This window comes from Numida meleagris, chromosome 6 (assembly GCF_002078875.1).
Source record: "Numida meleagris isolate 19003 breed g44 Domestic line chromosome 6, NumMel1.0, whole genome shotgun sequence".
Lineage (NCBI taxonomy): Eukaryota > Metazoa > Chordata > Aves > Galliformes > Numididae > Numida > Numida meleagris.
Window position 1 is genome coordinate 54,973,323 of NC_034414.1, and position 21,958 is coordinate 54,995,280.

General features: G+C 38.4%; 1 protein-coding gene across 5 annotated transcripts in view; it reads left to right on the forward strand.

Moving 5' to 3' along the window:
• The window catches only part of PPP2R5E (protein phosphatase 2 regulatory subunit B'epsilon), a 72,568-nt gene that overhangs the window by 36,473 nt on the left and 14,137 nt on the right, over positions 1-21,958 (forward strand). For all 5 annotated transcript variants that reach the window (XM_021403405.1, XM_021403407.1, XM_021403406.1 and 2 more), the window contains 6 exons: positions 2,620-2,816; positions 13,688-13,789; positions 15,827-15,919; positions 20,854-20,984; positions 21,070-21,129; positions 21,724-21,832. In XM_021403405.1, the coding sequence (XP_021259080.1) occupies positions 2,620-2,816; positions 13,688-13,789; positions 15,827-15,919; positions 20,854-20,984; positions 21,070-21,129; positions 21,724-21,832 (692 nt within the window). The remainder of the gene's footprint in view (positions 1-2,619; positions 2,817-13,687; positions 13,790-15,826; positions 15,920-20,853; positions 20,985-21,069; positions 21,130-21,723; positions 21,833-21,958) is intronic.

The following is a 21,958-nucleotide window of genomic DNA, read 5'->3' on the forward strand; positions in this document are numbered from 1 at the left end:
GTTTTGTTTTGATGAGTTTGCTCATGCAGTTTGCGTGGTTGCTGACATAGTAAGGCTGGCATGAAATTCTCCTAGCATTCTACAGTAGCTTTTCTTGAGATTAACTTAATTATATTTTTCCTTTCTTTCCCACACCTCCAGATACCTACCTGAAAAAAAAGTAAGCTTTTATTAGGTATTTTAATGCTTTAATATATTTTTTTAATTTAATGCTAACACTACATTAAAATTAATGTAGTTCTGAGTCATTGGAGTCTGATTATAGCTGACATTGGATTGAAAATCGTAATGGATTCTGGTTTGTTTTCAGCCTGTGTTTGCCTTTGACTGGAATATCCTTGTTGGCCAGAGTAAATGCATGCAAGCCATGTAGGACAGTGCAAACAAAAACCCATTATGTTTATGTAACATGATAGATTTTATTGATACCTTTTACATGTTGTAAAGTTATGCGCCGGATTAGTGTAAAGAAGAGTGCGAGTTAGAACAGAACATAAATGCAGTTGGTTACTTCTCAAGAGCATTTCCTCTCTTTTTTTTTTTTTTTCCAGTTTATATTTACAGTCCGTCTCTGGGAAGAAATTGCTAATCAATTAATTGTTGATAGTGATTGCTAGTAACAGTGAATTCTGAAGTCCGTTTTCCTTTTTTGTATCATTGGAGAGCAATCAATAAAGCAGTAACACGCTGGATCACAAATGCTTAGCTTCCTCAGGCCCTTCATTTCCTCATAGACTTCAGACTGGCTCCTGCCTTAGGAAGGACACTAACAGAAGTGGTCTCTTGCAATGAGCAAGGGCTGATGGCTTTCTCTGGCTCCTTGGCTTAGAATTCAGTGCAGTCTGCTGTGAGGCATTAGAGCGTGTGTGACACGCGGCCAGTGGAATGACTTCAGAGTGGCCAGGTTTTGTCTTCAAGAAGTGTTTGGTTTTCTTCTTCTGCATTGCTCTTCCTGTTGGAGTTCTGCAGGACCGCGTTTCTTCCATCTTCCGTTCCACAGATGAGTAAAACCTGTGGGATTGTGGGATGACCAATTAAAAGGGTGATGTGAAGTGCGGTATTAAACTATACCACATTTTCCCACTTAATTTGCTTTGGATGCAGCTGTTGCAGAGGTTACCCAGGTCTTAGAAATAGGAGATTGGTGCATACAACCTGGCTTTGTCAATTAAACTTTGCCAAGATCTTGGTTGATTTGTGGGGTATGGTTTGATAGTTGTTGAATCCTGCCACAGTGGCATTGCTGTCCATGGAGGAGGGTTCAGTAAACATATTGTGCTTTTTGATGTCAGATCATAAAGTGTGTAGCATATTTATTTGTATCACCATACACATTTATTCTTTATTCTTCTCAGTGATTAAGCGACGCGAGGAGTTGGTGTGAAGTGCTGTGACCTTTTAATACTCAGTAGTTGTTTTGATTTGAATCTAGTAACTGTTATGCATGTGATTTTAATGTAAACAAATTCTTTAAAGCTACTCTCCTTAAAACTGCTGTAAAATTGTCAACAGCATCCAGTGTTTACCAAGTATTCTTGGCATGATGTACTTAATCGTGTATTAAGGATACGAATTTCCATCTTGGGTTAGCTTTTATACTGGTATGTCCAAGATTTAAGAAATAAACATCAACTCTCTGCTATTTAATTTTTTCTAGTTGAAATTAGCAACATTTTTCATTTGCGTATTGGATTATTGCTTAGAAAGTCATTCACTGACAGACCATTTATACCTGAAAAACAAAAATAGAGGACGAAAAGGTGGATCAAAGGAAGTGAGGCATTCTCTCATCTGAAGGCATCTTACAGAATAAAAATAGATATTTCGTTTATGCAGCTTTTCTGCTGTTCTTAGCCTTACGTACATGAACACTGGATAAACTAAGCTTTCTGTGCATTCTTTTGAAACACTTGGTAAACTAACAAACCACTAAGAAGTTGACATAGGAAAACGTAGTAAGTGGTACATTCTACTTTCTTTATTGGGCAAGCGCATGTTACTGTTTTGTGTACTAATGCATGTTATGTGTTTGTAATACAGCAGCACATCCTCACTATTTCAGTAAAACTACAGTTGATTTTGCTATGGAAAGTGTCAATGTGGAGGTAACGATTGAATTTTGAAAATTTCTTTGCATAAATTTAGTCTTACTGTATATTCATATACATATTCATATCCATATAGAGTTATGAGTGACAATATTTTTTGGAAGTAGAAATTAATCAAGCTTGGTCTATCTGACAGTTCTTTCATCCTTTTCTGGTGTGCAAGTTAACAATGGCATATGTCAGACTGTATGCAGACTATATAGTATGCATATGGCATACTATAAAATTTAAAGTCTGGAATGCTTTTGCATTTGTATTTTCCACTTAAGCCTGTACTTCTTTTGTGAATCTTACTTTCTTAACAGTGAATAACTTACTACTACAACAAATAGTTCAGGATCTCAAACACAAAGTAGTAACAGTTACTATAAGGGGTTCATTTGTTAATCTGAGCTCTGTTTTATGAAAACTGTATGAATGCTGCTTTTCTTTGGAATTGATCTTCAAAAATAAATCCTGTTTCGTATAAAGAGATGCCAGACTCACAAAGATTTCCTTTCTTGTTTCATAGACGTTCCATCTTCAGAGCAGCCTGAACTGTTCCTAAAGAAACTTCAACAGTGCTGTGTCATTTTTGACTTCATGGACACGCTTTCAGACCTTAAAATGAAAGAATACAAGCGCTCCACTCTTAATGAACTGGTCGACTACATTACAATAAGCAGAGGCTGTTTGACAGAGCAGACTTACCCTGAAGTAGTTAGAATGGTGAGTTTCTTCTTTCTCATGGTCTCTTTAAATCCACTTGCGGTTCCAGTTACACATTGTGGGCGAAATTGAACCCTGGAGTAGGTGGATTAAATGAGGCCTTTGGTTTTTATTTTCTACTTGACATCACTTGGGGATAATTCTCCAAAGACAAAATTATTAATTTTTATATATGCTTAATTAAAGTCAAGCAGACGATGGTTATTATAGTGTCAGAAGTGTTTGAAAGTTTCCTGATCGAAAGACCCAGCAGACATATTATCAGAGTCCGTCTCTTTCCCCCATACAGTTCCCTCCCCAGAATAAATAATGGATTAATTTTTAGTTCTTTTCTTTCTTTGAACTTTATCCAGGCATTTGAATTTGTACTGAAGCTCTGAGATAATTACTCGTGCACACTTCAACCTATTTTTAAACAGTAAATGGTAAAGATGCTGTATAAAAACAGTGTGAAAGATTGATGCTTATATTGTGTGGAGTCATAGTAGTTGCTGTTAGTAAGCAAGATTACTCAACAGTAAAGCCATACCTTATATATACATATAAATTGTCCAATAATAGTATTTTCAATCTAAAAATGGTAACAGTATCAGATGCTATCTGGTGAAGAACATCCTTTGTAATTGGCAAAATCAATCAATGCATTGAAGCATTTGTTCTGTTCTACCATATGGAACTCTTATAGCCTGCTATCTAAATGAAAAGACAATTAGTTAAGTGTGAATTTGGTGATGTTGAAAAATGAGTAGATTTTATATAGCATTATGCGTGCTCCTTACTGCTTTCCTGACACACAGTTACATGCTGTACCACTTGTCTGTAATGCTTAAAAGCAGCTGAAAATTATGACAAACTCATCATGCACTTAATAGTGAATTTAAAACAAAGCAAAAACAGAATTAAGATGTATGGAAAAATCTTCGTGTCTCCTTAGTCTGAATACATTTTCAAGAAGTCTATAGTAACATGATCAGATTCTCCCCCTTTTCCCTTGCCCTCCCTTTTCTCCTCCTCCACTGGAAAACTCTTCTCAATGAACTGCTTGTCAGTCTGCTGTGTTATGTGTTCAGCATGTGGTCTAATGCAAATACTAGTCTGAATACAGAATTACTAGTTCTTTGCCGAGTTCTTCTGCTTATACTGAATTTGCAGCATCTAAATGGTTTGCAGACGTTACTTTATTCTTCCTTGTACCCCTTGAAATGAATGATGTTACCATACGCTTTGTATAGGCAGGACACTGATGCACAGATAGCTCCAGTAAAATTGGGTACTTTTTCTGTTTGCAGAAGACACCCCCCAATCTCACTTTCTGTGACAATTTAGTATTTGTTTTGCTGTTTTCTGTTACTGAGGTTGTATTTTCCCATTGACTTTGTATACAGTTTTTTACCGTAGCAAAAAGTTAGAAGTATTTGATCTGTAACTGCTCATAAAGTTCAGGTTTGAATAATAAATCATAACCTATGAAGCAGTCTGTACATGAGCTCTAATGAGACACAGAACCCTTTTGCTTGCATTTTCGACAATCCCTGCAGTCGTTTTCGTTGATTCGCTAAACTGTTTTTATCTTAAGGAAATGATGCATTGCCTAAATAGTTTGAAAAGCACAGTTTTAAATTATTTACTTAAGTATAGTCTGTAAGTATGATACAGAGCAGTCACTGGAAGTGAAGATAAAGTGTAAATTTTTCCAGTAGATTTCACAGATGTTTGCTAATGGAGCTCCAGGAATTTCATCCCATTTCATTTTTGATGGAAAACTGTTTTCTTTTCTCTTGTATTCCTTTCATTTCATTGTGCCCTTTCTCATCTTTCTTTTTTCTGCCTTATATTTGGGGTCTAGTGCTGATCTCAAGCTACATCTTAACCTCAGCACCAGGAGGTTTAAGAAGAGGGAAGGGGGAAGGCTGAGAGTATTCTTAAGTCCCGTAACTGGCTAGTCAGTGGCTCAAGCCTAGATTCTTATAAATGAAAAAGGTTATTTTTTAGTAAATAATTTCTGGAGAAAATTAGAATCATAGGATTCTAAATTCCATCCTGAGCTGGAAGGGACCCACAAGGATTGCATCCAGCTCCAGAGCCTTCACAGAGCCACCCAAACCCTGTGTCTGAGAGCGGGTCCCAGCGCTCCCTGAGCTCCAGCGCTCGGGGCCGTGCCCACTGCCCTGGGCAGCCTGTTCCATGCCCACCGGGATTTGTATTGTTTGCCAATTTATTGCCTTTTCCTATTTATTATATTTTTATTAGCCTTTCCCTAACCCCCCACCTGGCCCTACCCTGTCACAGCTCCACGCCGATCCCTCAGGCCCTTGGTGAGCAGAGAGCATTAGTCTGTATTAGGGACAGCAAGTCACATCGTGCTGTGGCGTGATGTTTGGTGTAACTCACTCTTTGCAATAAATGCCTGTTCTTCTTTCAAGCATGAAGTGTTTTTATCTGTTTTACTGAGGCAGACTAAACTGTACACAGTTGACTTCATGAGCTCACTGTGCAACTGCCGCTATTATCTGTTCCTGAGAATTTTCACTGAGGTCTCCAACTGTGTTCGCAAATGACCTGTCAAATTGACAAGCTCTGACCTGTCACGATAGTGAAGAAAAGAGCACTTCTGTGTCCTTTCCAAATTGACTGCCTGCCACAGTTGTCATGGGAGTGTTTTGACTGAAAGACCGACAGCTTAAAACACAGCAAAATGGAGCACAAATGTTCTTTTTCCCTCTGGAAGGTCTAGTCCCTGTTGTGTTTTGCACTCGGATCCTAGGTAGTGACAAATGAACTCAAGGAGTAATATTCCCTGCTTGGCTCTTTGGGCTACTGAAATTTGGAAGTGAGAAGTATTCTAAACATAGGGGAAAAAACAAGGAGCTGATTTGCAAGTTGTGCTGTCATTGAAGAGAAGGAAAAAAGGTGCCGTAGTCTGTAGTTGATATTTAAAAAGTTACTAATATTTATGAACAAGGATTAATGACTAAACTGCCTTCTTACTTTAATTAACTAAAGTGCCAGAAGAACTGATATCAGTGCAGCAGCCTTTTCTTAAGGTTTTATTAACTGCTTGTAAATTAGTGTTCTCTGTTCTGTGACCGAAAAGAAGTTCAACTTTACAGATACTAGGATAGAAGAAATTGCCTATCAAATTAATCAAAAACTCCATGGTTTTTAATTACTTTTAAAATGCAATAGTGTCATGATGAAAGAATTTCTAAAATGGTCATTTGGGGTAGCCAGCATAAGAGTACTTGCGTATTTTTAGAATTTGTCATCCTAAATTCGTGCATTAAAACATTAAGTCCTAATTGTAGTATTGCGTGGTTTCACACTGAGGTATATGCGGTATCACACGAGAAATCATTTAGCTATTTGGCAGTCTTTGTGTTTGTTTGCTTCTTTAAACCACTCACTTTGGCTTCATCTATACAGAAGTGCTGAATTTGGTTTTTTTGGGGGGGAAAAAAAAAAAGAATTTACTAATGGCCACCAAAGCAAGTTTACAGTGGCCTTGTCACTGTCATCAATATCACTTAATGGAAAGAGTGGTTGGGATTTGTGTTAATGTTATAAGCTGGACAGATATATTCATACGGGTGCTGCTCAGTGCACTTCCCCTGCAATTTCAATGCCTTGTGCAGAAGGGCACATGATATTCTTTAGAATTAGGCCAGTCTCTGGAAGAAAGGTCCTTGCCAGTTAAAACACACTCTGCTAAGAAGGAAATGCCAGTAATATGACTTTATGAGCCAATAATTGGACACTTAATCTCAAATTTGTGCCTGTCTGAGTAAAATGTGGAGGCTTAAACTAATGCAGCTGATTCTGCTGGTAGAATAAGCAATGGTAGCTGAACGAAATAAATGTTTATTGTCTACACAGTATCCTGCAGGGTGTTATGTAGTACGTTTATTTTTGTGTTTTCTGGGGATTAAGACTTAGATTGAAGACACTGGCTTGTTTTACTCAAAAAATCAAATGAATGGGGAATTTGACAGGCTCTTAAACTGAGAAATCTGGATACGAGCCACACTTAAACTCTCCTACTTGCTTCTCCAACAATTGTAAACTCAACCCCAGGCATTTACTGTGATATTTATACAACATCCATGGATGCTTACCAGCCCATAAGAGGTGGATAATGAAACTTTTTTGAGTTTCACTGTATCACCTTGTATGATGGAATATTATTTTGGTCTTCTTTCTCTTATGTACAGAGATGACTCTAGTTTCCTATTCTCTGAATTTTTTTTAATGCAAAACTACCTATGCTCCCTCTTAACCTTTTTGGTCCAACAAAACCTCTTTTTGTTCCTGTTGGTTTAGATATTAGATTTAAAAACATAATACTGAATGTCACTTTGAGTCTAAGAGTAATAAATACAAACAATTACTCTTCTAGGAATTGCCAAATAATGCCTCTTTTCTCAAATGAATTTTATATAACTTCAGGAACAGTGTAAAATAGTAGGAGTTAATCTTTAGTTCAACTTGAATCGGAAGATGTTGAAAAGATTGGTTTGAATGCATCTCAAATAGTGAAAGAAAGATGCAGTGTTCTTTGACTCCCCCAAAATGAACTTGGAGTGAGAACATGCACATGGATGCAGCTGTGATGGAACAGGCATGCTATTGAAGTTAACAGAAATAGAAAAAAAATCATTTCATATTTTAAGTTCTCTGCTCTCTAATGTGAGGTTTAGCAATTAGGTAAGAGCAAGAAATGAATCTGACTGGTTTCTTTTCTGCATTGTTTTCAAATTCCTCTGTTAGATGCTACTTCATATTCATATTCTTTATCTGCCTTGTTTGTACAAGGCTCACAATACTTAGTAAAGGAAGAGACTCCAATGTTCTGTACTCCTTTAAAAAAAATCAGTTGGAGGCAGCTCCTCTTGCAGCAGTTGTCCCTAATAATTTTTCTCGACAGTATGTAATTACATTTAACTTTATCCATTATTCCTCCTGTTGGCTACATAGGCCTCTCATTCGTCAGATGTTGTCTGCATAATAGTACAGTGACTAAGTCTAAAGCAAAAAAAAAAAAAAAACTGTTTTGAGAAGTGCTTGTGTCAACTGCAGCTTTTTTTGTTTGTTTGTTTTAAGAGGAGTGTACGCTCTCACCCCCACATTTCGGCTCTGTCATCTTCCTAGCGCTGCATCTGCAGATCGGCTCAGCATGAATCTTCGGGGAGATTGCTTTCTTGGATTCTGAATATTTTGTTTTGCTCTTCAGTTAGGAGTCTGAGACAGTAAGAGTTTTGTAATACTGTCTAGAGTTCAAGTTCATGTATTGGCAGGCTTTCGCTTCATCTGATGCCTGCTGTAGAGATGAGGGGCTCTTTCTGCTGTAATTTGTCAAAGATAATTTAATTATTGCCATCATAGTATGACGGTGTAGAATTAGGTGGCCATGCGTTTAACAAAAAACTGTTTCACTGGACCATCTTAAAATGTATTTACAAGTTAGCAATGAATGAGATTGTTGCTAGCGGGGTATCCCATGTGGTTTGCATCTAGTGTGGCATTTCAGAGCTCTGTTTTCCAGCAGGGAGAAGGTGTGCCTGCAAGCATTCCCCAGGGCTGTGACTGTTAGCACTTGCAGCTGGGATTCTCGGTGTGCTTTTGAAGTCCATCTCCCATTTGTTCTCACTGTCCTTTGATGCTTGTCATAGAGAAGCTTGAGAGTTTGTGAATTTGATTGATTTGGGATCAAATGTGTATTCCAGGGGTGTGCTGAATGCTCTCAACTTGCTAGTGGGCATGAGTACAAGAGATGGCTAGAAAACAAGCACTCCTTCCAAACGTACGTAGTGTGTGTATTCAGCACCTGTGCACCAGGTATTTTGTTCTGCCAACCTACTCCAATTACACTTCCCTGCTGATTGACATAGGCATAGCTTAGGGATCTCAGTTTTACCTGTAGCACATCTGTATGGGTGGAAGCTGCCACTACTGAAGTGGGTGATGGTAAGCAACCGAGATCTAGAGCTAAATTTCTGCAGGTTATTGATTGAATTTTTAGAAGAAAAGACCTGCCATGTGGTCTGGATGGATGACTGCATTCACAATCCGATACAGTTAATTTTTATGCGTCCCAGTCAAAAGTAATGCTGCTGGGCAAAAAGAAGACATACAGTATTCAGCTCGGAATGACTGTATTCTGGCATGTGGTGGTGCAGGAGGGACTTGACCATCATGGGTGAGTATCTTGACTATGTTAATTTAAGTTTCTGTATACAGTGCACTATTCAAAAAAGGGAAATAACGGGGAAATGGTCTGGCTTTTTATGCACATCCAGCACATTTGCTGTACATATTTGAAGGCGTTAAGAAAATAAAGGTGGGGGCTTAAAGGAAGGTAGGAAAAACAATCACAAGATTGAAAAAGAACCAACATGTGCCTGGGCTCAGTAGCTTTGTCTTTTCATTTAGCAGCAAAGATGCCGGGAGGTGTCATGTAGTTATACTCACATATATAACATATGGATGCATACTGCATATGCAGATATATTTAGAGGGAGATACTGAGCAGATCTGATGGTTTAACAAGATCCAGTGAGAATCAGGGTATTTTAAGGCGCTGCCCTAGTCAATTCAGTAGTAAAAGTCAGGGTTGGGAAAGCTGGTGGAGTCACTAATAATGTTTTAAAATAGAGCTGGATTTTTCTTTTTGTATGTTGCACTTCATACTTCTGGGAACAGTTTAGTGGTATATATAGAAAGATTTCAGTTGTATGACTGTAAATCCATGAACAATACAAAAAAAACCCCACATATGCAGATATATTTCTGAAGGATGAGTGTCAGTGGCTGTATTGTGAGCTACTGTTGACTCTTAGTTCGAATAGCTTCCTATGGTGTCTATGTGTAGATAACCAGTTTCTATTTCTTATATACATGGGGTTTATATGGACAGTTGCACATGCTGGTAATAGAAATGCAGATAAATTAATTCACTGGTCCTGTTTTTATATAGCCAATACATTACACTTCCTTGCACGTACATTTGTTTTCATTTAGGGCTCCATTCAGGAAAAATATTACTGATCAAATCTTTGTTTCAGACAGCATGGCATATGAGCACTGAGTTGGAATAGAATTTATGATGTGTTTCTGTAACTTCAGTGTGTTTTGTGATGCTCTAGTGAGGGATGGAGAGAGGACTTCTCAAACATTTTCTCTCGACTTAAGCAGCTTAGTACTTTATTTTCTGAAAGTTATTTCAAATATAAACATAGGGATAAAATCAGAACTTTCTTGAAGCCTGTTACTTCAAATTAATGGTGTGTTCATAGTTTCCTTGTTCTGGATTGGCAATTACCACCCTCAGATCTGTTCAGAACTTACAGTTCGTTGCTTGTGGTGGTACCAGAACAGCCTTGTCTATCTTTCCATTTGTTATTAATGAACTTACACTTAACCGTAATTACCCGGAGAAGATTTTGTCAGAGCTGTGCCCGTCTGATACACCAGCATTGAGCTTAGAGGTTTCTGGGCATCTGCAATTGAAAAAAAATCTTTCGTTTTGGCATTTCCAACATGATCCTGGGCATTTTAGATTCAGTGCTGATGGGTGGATTTCAGTGATTCGTTGAACTGGTTTCTGGCTCTTGGTTATTCAGATTGTTCATCCTGGGGAAGGACTGTCAGACTTTGTGTTCGGTTGATGAGTATCCTGGGAGAGACACTCTTGGAGGACAGTGTGCAGGCAACTTGGAAAACGTTAATAGGGAAGACTTGTCAAGGTAGAACTTTCTAGAATATTAGAGTTCACGTTCGCTGTACGAAAATATCATCAGAGCTTGGAGGCTTTCCTAATCGGTGGACGATGGTAGTCAGTATTGATCAGCAGTCATTTGCATTGGCTGTGGGAGAGGAGTCGTCACGGGCTGAGCAGAAGCTGGCAGGGATGTCCTATGGCTGGATGAGCCAGCAGAGGTCAGAAGGGAAGTGATTCATCGATGGAGCTGGAGGAGTTTTGGCACTCTGCTTGGGCCCAGGGACAAACGCTAAATAGCTACCTTATGCCTACGTGAGAAAAGTTATTCTTCCCAGATCTGGGGCATCATTCCCCCATCGTTGCATGATGGCTGTCAGTCTCTCGCACAGCTGGGCAGTTCATGCATGGAAGAACTTGTTGCCTTCAGTTCTCCCTTAGAGGTTTGTGAACATTAGCCACCCAGAGGCTACTGATCTAGATAAGCGTGCTGTAAATTGACACTGCATGTGAATGAGCTCTCATGCTGTGTTGTGGTGATTAATGTAACTGTAATGGCACACATTATCTTTTAAAATTATGATTACCCAGGGAATCATTTGAAGATAACCCGTTCTGTCTGTTCTCCTCAGGAGAATGTCTGCATTTGGGCTCCATATAACTCCATATAACTTTACTCCCAATGCCAAAAAAAAAAAAAAAAAAAAAAAGGAACATTGCAGAGAGCAAACTATATATGAGGACTCTATTGTACCTTGCATTGCATTTCCTGCTGTATGTTCTTATGCAAAAAAAACTGCTTTTGAGTTGCCTTGAGACTGACTTCTAAATTTTTTTTTATTTTTAAATACACACTTCAGAGGTCATTCTGGTTTTGTTATAAGCTAAAGATTCAAATGTCAGTCCTGGCACTTAACTAATTGGTGCTGAAAACTTCATTCTTTTATGTTGCTAGGGCCCTGGCAGTAGCTGCGTGAAACTTGGATCAACTTAATTGAAATCTTACAGGAATTTGAGTTCGATTAGCTGGTCACTCTGTTAGTATGTATTTTTCCCTGCAGGTTTTGCTTGTGCCATACTTTGGATTTGTTCTCATTTTAAAACTTAACATCTGATAAATATTTACGTTTTCTCGGATCTTTTGGTACAATTTTCATTAAATGGTATTTGCAGAAGAATTTTTTCTTCTTTCAAAAGAAGTTTAAGGCAGAATAAAAGCTGCAGGCTGCTTTTGACTTTGCTAGTTCCCTGTTTTGGACGAAGTGCTGAGCAAGTTGGTATTTTCAAATGTGAAGCATTAACCAAAAATGCTTTGGTAAGTACTGCAGAATCCCGAGTGTTCAGATTGAAGGCACCAATAGGTACCTTTTCCCCTTTATACCTGGGAATCCTTTGGGCTTGCTTTCTTCTACTGCCTTGTGCTCTGATAAAGATCTCTGTCCTCTTATTTCTGATCACTTTCCTCTTCTGCCTGCTCTTCCACCTCAGGGTGGTAGAAGGACGGGGTCAGGAATCCCTGAGGAAGAACAAACTGTAACACGTGCGTATTGCTGAAGTATGTGCTTGACTTAGAAAGGTCTTTTTATGGGGAGGCTTTGGAGGGCAGTGGAGGACTTGGGAAAAGAGCAGGGAAGGAGAACATCTCCTGCTGAACGTTGTATCGTTTGGCAGGTGTGCATATAAGTTCAGTTCCTCTAAGGGCAGGCGGGTGGGTCCTGTATTATTAGAGTTGAAAGCCCCGCGTCTTGTCAACACGAGATCTACATGCGCTGCAGGATTCTGCCAAAGTGTTTTGCTGTAACTGTAGCGAAATGCTCCCTCTTGTGGCAAATGAAAAAACTCCAACTACAAAACCTCTGACCACTTTTATCAGTGCTCGCTGGTTTGCCATATTTACTCTTCAGTTAGCCAGTACTTTTGTTTTCCCTTGTATTCGGTGAATATTCCATGCTACTGTGTACTGTATGTACTTTCCTACAGTCTTCTGTTGTTCCTTCTTATTCATGCAGCACCCGAATCTCTGTGGTTTACCTTGCAAGTTCTAAAATTTCACTCTGACTCAGTCTGTTTTCATCGGTATCTGGATTGTATTTAAACTCTTGGCTTTAATGTGTCTTCTCATATTAAGTTGCCAACATACTGAAGACTTGCCTTACAGACTAACTATAAAATATCTAAAGTTCTAAAAGGCTGGAAAAATAAATCTGGATGTTGAAGAGCGTACTAGTTTCGTTGCTTAAATAGATTAATTTGTCTGAACTACTACGCAAGGGTCACGTATAGACAGGATTAGGAGATAATATGCTGCCTTTCCCAGCTGTTTGATTAACCAGCTTAGAGGCGGGTCAAATGCAGTAGCAGAGTGCAAGGAGGGCACTACACCACCTTCAAAGTGCAGAAAAGGCCCTGCAGCATGTTTACAGTTTAAAAGATGTGCCGCATAACAAACAGTACACTCCATTCAGCACTGTAATTAACCCAGGAAAATACTCTAGTTCGGTCTTTGCTGATAGCACAAGCCTCACAGAGCCAAGCACTCTGAGCAAAGTACCTCTAAATAAGATTAAGCAAAGCAAAGCAACTGTGAAATAAAATACGGGCTAAGTGACAAGCAAATAGTATTTGTTGCCTGCATTTAGTACCATGTTGTGCACTTGATACAAAGTGTCCGGGCATATACAGTGTGAAGAACTCTGGCAATTAAAGCAAGTGTTGACAGATGAGAACTTAAGGAGAGATCATTCATGTCTGTTTTAGTGCAAAGGAAAATAAAGTGTATGAAAACCCTTGTCGGTGGGTAGTGGTGGCCATGCCTCTGACCTAGCAGACCTTGATGGCCAGCAGAACAGGAAGTAAGATGGTGCGCTCATCTGGAGCATGGCGAAGTCAGCAATGATTGCTTACTGGGCAATGCCAGGATGTCAATGGAAAGAAGAAACAATAAGATCTAAAGAAGGTAAAGTGCCAAGGTTGGCGGTAGGTTTGTAAAGCGATAGGTTCCTTTGACCTATAGCGTTGCTAAAGAGCTTTGTCAGACAGTAAGCAATAGAAATACTGCTTATGTGATGAGGAGATGTGGAGTAGGCATAGGTGTACAGAGGCCTGTAATCTGATACTTGTTTGGAAAACAGATCTCAGTATTCTTTCTTTCACTTTTCAGGTATCTTGCAATATCTTCAGAACTCTCCCACCTAGTGACAGCAATGAATTTGACCCAGAAGAAGATGAGCCCACCTTGGAGGCATCGTGGCCACATCTACAGGTTTTTGACCATTATTTTCAAAATAAATGTTTATCGCTGCTTAATATATATATCTATACAACCTGTGGATGGAAACTAGTGTATGATATATTACAACGAAATTATATTTCTGCTTCTCTAATGTTGTTTTAGGCTATATCACAATATCTACGAAGACAGGAGAGTACTTCATGAATTTGGGAAGTGTTAGAACTGTCTTTCAAAATTGGATTGATGGTGTCTCTTGTAGTCCTTTTTTCCTTTGCTGATTCATTTTCGCCACATTGCTCTGATACACAAGTAATAACAATACTTCCAGCAGTTTTGCTTTACTGAGTATAGTTAACTTTCATACGAAAGTGCACAGGAGTTGGCTGTGGATCAGAAAAACAAATGAGAATCTGTATCTCTACCTGCATCTCCCTTCCTCTCCCTGAGTCGAAGTTTACCTTCAGGTGTTTGTAGTGGGCTGCACGCTCACTGCTGTCTGTCATCGTTTCCTCTGTATCTGAAGTGTCAGTGGAAGGTATTTTGAACAAAAAATGTAACAATCTTGTAGAAAGACAGCATAACTGATGCTATTGCAGTAAATTTCTTTATAGAAAATATGACTGCAGATCCTGTCTTTGTTAGTCAGGACTATGACTTACGCCACAGATAAATTTAGAAGAAGTTTGGCAGAGAAAGAGTTTGTGGAGTCTGGGATCTCTGAGCAAAGGAGCGCAACTGATCTCATCTTGAAATGAGTATTTTATTTAACAGTTGGATGCACATCTTCGCCTGTGAGCAGTTTCACTCTCTTGTTCTCTTAGATGTAGACTCTCTTGAAATGTAGTTTTCATCCCTTACTTATAATAAATTTCACAAAATAAGAATTCTGAAATCTTCAAGGAACTTAGGAGCAGCACAGGCACATGTGTCTGTTATCTTACATTCATTGACACTAGCACTATGTTTTTAAAAGTCATTACTTAAAAAGGAAAGGATAGAATTTCTTAGCCAGTGGATGACTTACCATTGTGAGGAAGAAGCGTACCAAAGTATTTGTCAGAAGTTGATGGATTTCCTGCTGATTTGATGTTAGTGACGTAAACTGACATTTTTTCCACATCATATTTCTCAACCTCTCTCCATGTTTCTGATTTTTGATTGTTTCCTTTTAGAAGAACTCAGAGAACGCTGACGTAAAGCAGCAGCAGTGCTGCAGCATAATGGTGCTTGCAAGGAAAAGTTTAAAGTTGTTTTAAAATTTAATTTGTAGCTTCCTTTCTCCTTTCATTGTCAATATTCATACTTGCTGACACCAGAAGGGAAACAATTTCCAATGGCTGCTCTTCTTGAAAAGGTGCAATAAAGAGAAGTGCTTGCTGGTAGCAATTCTGATCAGTGAGTTGCTGTTACATGAGGGTATCAGAGTGCCTCTTTCACTTCCTTTTGGCCAGTCTTTTTTGCTCTTCTTTTTATGTATTAAATGGAAGATCTATTGCTGCCTCACTGAATAGTTTAGGCAGAGAAGGAAATGAATGAAAGCAAACAGGTTTTCTACATCCTTGAGGCTCATCTTTTCAGTAAGTCAGAAAGTCCTGATTAAATTCTTTTTTCTATTTTTTTTCTGTGTTTCAAGTTGTCATAGAAAGCTACTCTGAGCAGTTTCTAATTTAAATTTTTCTATCTGTTTTGCTGGTTCTTTCAGAATTGTAATTTCTTTATTTGATATGACTTAAGCAGTTCAGAGGGCAGTTTAAATGAGCTTTCCAGTTACTCTGGTTAGCTTTACAAGATGATAACAAGCATTACAAGATGGCAGTATCTGTTCTTGGTGATTAGCTGTCTCTGACTGAAGTTAAATAAGCAAAACTAACTTACAAAGCTCGTGTATTTAATTGAAACACTTAAGGTAGCAGTTTGCTAAAGGAGGAAAATATTTTTCATCTTCTCATCCTTTTGTTTTGTGGAAAAATAAGTGTTTTATTTTATATGGAAAGAATTTAGTGAAACACTTAGAAATATAAACAATAATAAAGTCGTAAACTAAACTATTTTTTTTTCACTTTGCAGCTTGTATATGAGTTTTTCATACGATTTTTGGAAAGCCAAGAATTTCAGCCCAGCATTGCCAAAAAGTACATAGATCAGAAATTTGTATTGCAGGTAAGCCAGTATGGTTTCTTTAAGGCTTCACTTTGCTTTTGAAAAAAAGTTGCTTTGAAAATGCTTTGTTTAGGATTTGAAAGTATAACGTTATTTGCAACACAAAATGCTCAGCAAGCATTTACAGTGAAAGTTGTCCAACTACAGAAATGGGAAGTATGTTGATCTCTGTTGCTATAGATGTATACAGTGCTCGATTTGACTCCCGTTTCAATACATTAATCAAAATATCTAGGTTGTTCCTAAAGTAATGCCTCCTGTCTGTTTCCAAGGAAACTACAACAGCTAAAAAGAGCCCGGTAACGCTGTTTGAGAGAGCCAGTTCCCAGCTACAAAACACTTTTTCAACATTGCCACCACCATTAGCTATGCATTTTCACCAGCAATGAATGAAAACCTGCACCCACCAAAAATCTGCACCAGTGGAGGTCACCCACTGTTTCACAGTTGCTGTGACGACATCATTGCTAGGAAAATGTTGCCCATGCAGTCAATCTTTCATCAGAGTAAACAGATGGAAGTCAGAAGATACCAAATCTGTCTATATGGTGGGTGTGGTAGGACAGTCCAGTGGAAATTGATACTGTGCTTCACAGTATTCAAACAGGTATGGGGCCTGGCATTATTGTGTTGCAGGAGAAAGGTTTTCTCTGGCCTGACTCTGGAAGTTCAAGCCTTCAGTGTAGTCAGCATCATGATGTACTGTTCAGAGTTCATGGTTTGTCTGAGTTCCAGGAAGTCCAGAAAGGTTACTCACCCCTTCTCTGTACTTGCTGAGGGCTGCATCTTGAACAACTGCTTCAATAGAAAATACACATCTTGCCACTTCATAGGCTGCTGTTTTGACTCAGTCTTTTAGTGGTGACAATGCATCTCATCACTGGTAATGATGCAATTCCTGAAAACAGTCACCTTCAGCCTCCTACTGGTTCAGTAGGTCCCGACAAACCTGGACATGGTGTTCTTTCTGTTCCTGTGTGAGGACTTGTGGGACCCACCTTATGCAAACTTCACAGTATTCCAACATTGCCACCACCATTTTCAACTCATTCAAATTGATCTTTAGCCCTGAACACAGTTTCCTGGTGGTAATCGGCTAATTTGTGTGGATGAGCTGATCAAGATGCTCTTCATTGTGGTGTGACAGCTGTGCATGGCTATTGGAATGTGGCTTGTCTTTCACGTCACTGTTGCCACTGCTGAAATGCCACCACCTCACTGTGCTCACATTTGCTGTTCAATCTCTGTAAACCTTCAGCAGGCATTGATGAATGCCAGTGGGTGCCATTTTTCCACATGGAGGAGTTCAGTGACACACCTTTGCTTCATATGCCCTTTCATGTCAGATTCTATTTTGTCAGACTGCCCCTCTGCTGCCATCTGTCACACGGCAACAAAATATAATGGGTTATTGATGGGAAGGTTCAACCTCTACCACCATACCACCAACATCTGCCTCTGAAGTCGTGTGCCAACATAAAATAGGAGGCATTACTTTTGGATCAGCACTTGTATTTGACTTGCTCAAGGGGAGAGCAAGCTAAAACAGTGATTTGAAAAATGAAGGGCTTACTATCAAATATTCTGAAAATGCTGCCATCTAGAGACACTACTTAAACCACAATTTTAATGTATCACGTTATTGATAAAATATTTCTTTTGGAGGAGGAAATTATCTTTCTCTGCCGGAGAGCCGGCAGTGAGGGCAGGAATTCATTAACAAGCCCATTCCCAGAGCATTATCAAAACCAGTAACTACAGTGCTTGGGGAGGAAGTAAATCAAAAAGCTATATAAAGTGCAAGTTCTATTAAAAGCATAGAGGAAGAAGTATCAGTAATAAACAACACTGGCAAAGAATGGGAAGTTCTGCTTTTGTAACTTGCTTGCCATTGTGGCTAAATGGATGAGGTGGCCACAGTCAGTCAGTGAGCTGGCAGCCAGATGGTTTACACATTTCATCCACCTCCTCCTACGCTTCAGACTGTAGTAGTTAGTCTTCTCTGCTGGGGAAGTTTCTTCCAGGCCAGGATGGAGGCCGCAGCAGAGGTGGCTGAAGGATGATGTTTTCTGGGATAAGGCAGGAAACTTCACCTATATGCTCCCATTGCCTTTTGTCTCCAGCTTTCAACAATAGGCCTGTTCATGTTTTGTGTTCCCATGGCGAATTCTTGCCGAACCACAAAATCAGAATCAACTCCATGCTTAATGCGGTCTATAGCTTGGTTTTGAAATCAGGGAAATTTGCACATTTACATACTTAGCTGGAAAAGGGAACTTCCTGGGGTTTGAGACTTGAATAGATGCCCAACTAGAAGTGGCTGGGAAAGCCCAGAATTGCTGATGACCTTACTCTCACCTCCGGAGTTTTTATTCTTTCCTGTGATGCTTAGGCAATAAAAGCAATGATTTGCTGTCCTTGTACGTTATTCATGTAGAGAATACCTGAAGAATTTAGCTTAGGGAGCAGATTTCATCCTTAAATTTTAAGATTCAAAGGTATCCTAATGACTTAAAGCTTTTCAAGGCATTCAGCCCTATTACGATTTGGCACTGGAGAACGAGTCTAAAGCAAGGATTCTTAAGATCCTGTTACTCTTTAATAAATCTATTAAAATGAGAGAATGTATCCACTGAAAAGGAGAAGTGTGATATTTTGAAACCTACTTGTCTGAAAACGTATGGTAAAATTGGAGTTTGAAAGAATTCTAAGAATTCAGAAGCTCTTGCCATATGGTTAGGTGATGCATTTTTGTGTATTGCTTTGCACAGTGAAACGTTCATGTTTTTCCATCAAAAGTTCTGCAGAGCCCTATATACCCATGCAAAGAGATGCATTTCCCTGTGCATAAATGTTCTCGTTTGATCTTTAGACACTTGGGTGTCTGTGCATTTCTTCCTGTGTTTTTTGTGTGACTGGAGTTAAGAATCTGTGATTACAGATCACTTACACTGGAAACCAGTTGGAGACTTTTGAAACACCAGGCATGCTTACGTTTTGTGACATTGTCCGTACAACTGCGACAGTTTTTATCCTCAGCCTTCTCTAGCATGATTTCTTTTCTAACATTAAATGGACCCTAGTGAAGTTTCTTAGCAAGAAGTGTGCTGATACAGGGAAAGATGAGACAGATGTGGGTTGTTTTTTTTTTTCAATATGGATGTGTTATTGGCCTTCAGCTGTATGTTTTGATAAAATGTTGTACCCTAACTGTGTAACTCTTCATTTCTGAAGCCTCATTGTATATTGTCTGCAGCGTTGCTAAGAGGCACAATCGAAATATCTCCACGCGTATCTGTGTTACTGTAGGTTGCTATTTTGGAGATTTTATTTCCCTTTTCTGTGTATGTTTAGTGTCAGAGTAGTTACGTAAATCATGGAAGTCTTGCAGCTTGTTCGTAAAAATAAGACTTTATTGTTGAAACCTGATAACGAATTGGACAAATCAAAATAAGCATCTTTTCTTTTTAAATGAGAGACCGAGTCTGACTTCGGCAATATTTCCACAGAGAGTCTGTGTAAAAGAACTGGAAATATTTATATTTTGCTCCTAAAAACAATCCAGTAAGAATATTTAAAAACATAAGTGTTTCCAGCCGTTTGCTGTCTTTGGGTGAAGTTTGCTATTTGGGGAAGGATGAGGTAACAGTTTATTTCTTTAACTGTAGAACTAATTGAACAAACCAATGTGTTGATAACCTCTAGAGGGCAGCTGCCAAACCTCATAGTTTCATCTTGAAATCCCCGTCACAAATTCTTACTGCAAGGATAAGATTGTGAAAAATGTCCAGTGTGGTGAAGAAGAATACATACATCAGTAGCAAACCTGGATATTAGAAAGCAAAATCCCAGAAAGCTTAAAAAATCCTCATTAATCTTTTTCTGATTTTCTTTTTTCTTCTTCACTTTCTTAAAATTGTGCACCAGTTTTACAGAGATTAGATAGCGTAGATACACTTACATATCTGCTTATAATAAATAATTATAATTTATCTATTTGTGAATTGAGAATGATTTTGTTTTCTACTGTTCCTGTAATGTTTTTCTGCCAGCATCATAAACATTTTAAGGCCTCTGTGGCAAGCTGCCTTCATTTATTTTTCAAGATATGTACTGCTAACTTTTTTTTTCATGCAAGATTGATACTCGTTCTTTCTTTCTTTTCTTTCTTACTACTTACTACTTAAATTGCATTATTTTCTGTGCAATTCTAACTTTTTAAATAAGTTTTTCTTCTAATTCATTTGAAATGTCTGCCAAAATAGCAGATGTTGCGGTGTCAAAAAAAAATGGAACTGAAAAGATGAGGTGAAACTCATACATTTGTGGTAGAGGATTCCAGGGGAATAGATTGAAGAAGTGAGACTGATATTCTTGCTGCTCATTTCATGTATTTGGGGACAGATTTTGTGCAGTACAACACACTGGATAGACTTCTCTTTTGACTGAGAGCCACATAATTATTTTGCTGTTTTAAAATCAGATTTAACAGTTTCTAAATTAAGAAATTTTATTCTTTCCTTCCTGTTTCCCTTCCTGTTTCCCTTCCTTTTCCCTGTGCAATTAAAATGAAGGTCTGTTAACTCAGAGTGAGAAAATGAGAGTGGTAAGAAATAGTGTCTTTTTTTGTAGATGTGACAGAGGGAGGAGGAAGAAGGCAGAATTTTGGAGCCAGTTAATCAAAAATGTCTTAGTTCTTTGAAGATTTTTAATTTTTATGCTGGAACTTGAGATGAATAAGCAGAGTTTTGTGGTGTTGTACAGGGGTTGCAATTTTTTTTTAATAACTGTATTTCTGTAGCTTGGGTGGTATGGATACTGTGTCCTTATGTGCACCTACTGCAATTTAACTGCCATACAGTATTCTGTATGTCATACTGTAGTCAAATGTAAAGACAATCCACAGTTTAACTTCTTTTTTTCTTTAAATACAGTTGTTGGAGCTGTTTGACAGCGAAGACCCTCGAGAACGGGACTACTTAAAAACAGTCTTGCACAGAATTTATGGCAAGTTTCTGGGTCTTAGAGCATTTATCCGAAAACAGATTAATAATATTTTTCTACGGTAAGCTGTAGGACAAGATACTTTTCTCATATAAATATTGTAGTAAGCTGATATATTACTTATATTTAACTTTTTCTTTTTTTAGATTTGTTTATGAAACTGAACACTTCAATGGCGTAGCTGAGCTGTTGGAAATTTTAGGAAGGTAAATGAGTATTCATTAGCTATATCAAGCTTCCCTTCTGGACATGTCAGAATAACGTCAGAAAAAGTATTGCTATAAGCCCTGTTTTGAAAGAGCTGTGTGCACACACTCATCTTTAAGTCCACGTGCCAGTCTCTCTCCTCTCTTTGCAAAGAGTTCATATGTAGATGCAAGTTACAGGCAAAAGCATCGGATTGATTTTGTGTGCATGTGTTATTCTTCATCCTTAATGTACTGCAGATTGTTTTAAAGTGCAGTAGCAGTGTGAATATCTCAAGTAAACCTAGTTATGGTAACTTAATTACCAAAAAACATGTGAATTTACAGACTACATCGACAAGTTCTTACCTGTTTGGTGTCAGGTTTGTGCGGTTGTTTGTATGATGATTCTTAAATTGGAGCTGAATTATTACCTAGATATGTACTGAACTGCTAATATAAAGGAGGACAAATTTCAGCACCTGTTTACAAATAACTTGAACCTAATACAGGTGCTGACTGCTAAATGATTTTAATGTAGAAAGATCTTGTTCAGACCTCAAGAATGTTTTCTGTGATGATAACACTAACAAATACTTCTCTTCTAATTTCTAGTATTATCAATGGTTTTGCTTTACCTCTTAAGGCAGAGCATAAACAGTTTCTGGTGAAGGTGCTGATTCCTTTACATACTGTCAGGAGTTTATCACTCTTCCATGCACAGGTAGAAGTTACAAAAATATTTTCTGCTCAGTTAGAATTATATAATTTTTTAGTTACTCTGGAAATGTAATTGCCTACTACGTAAAAGGTGGGGGAGAAGTTTTGTAATGTGGGAAAATACGGGAGA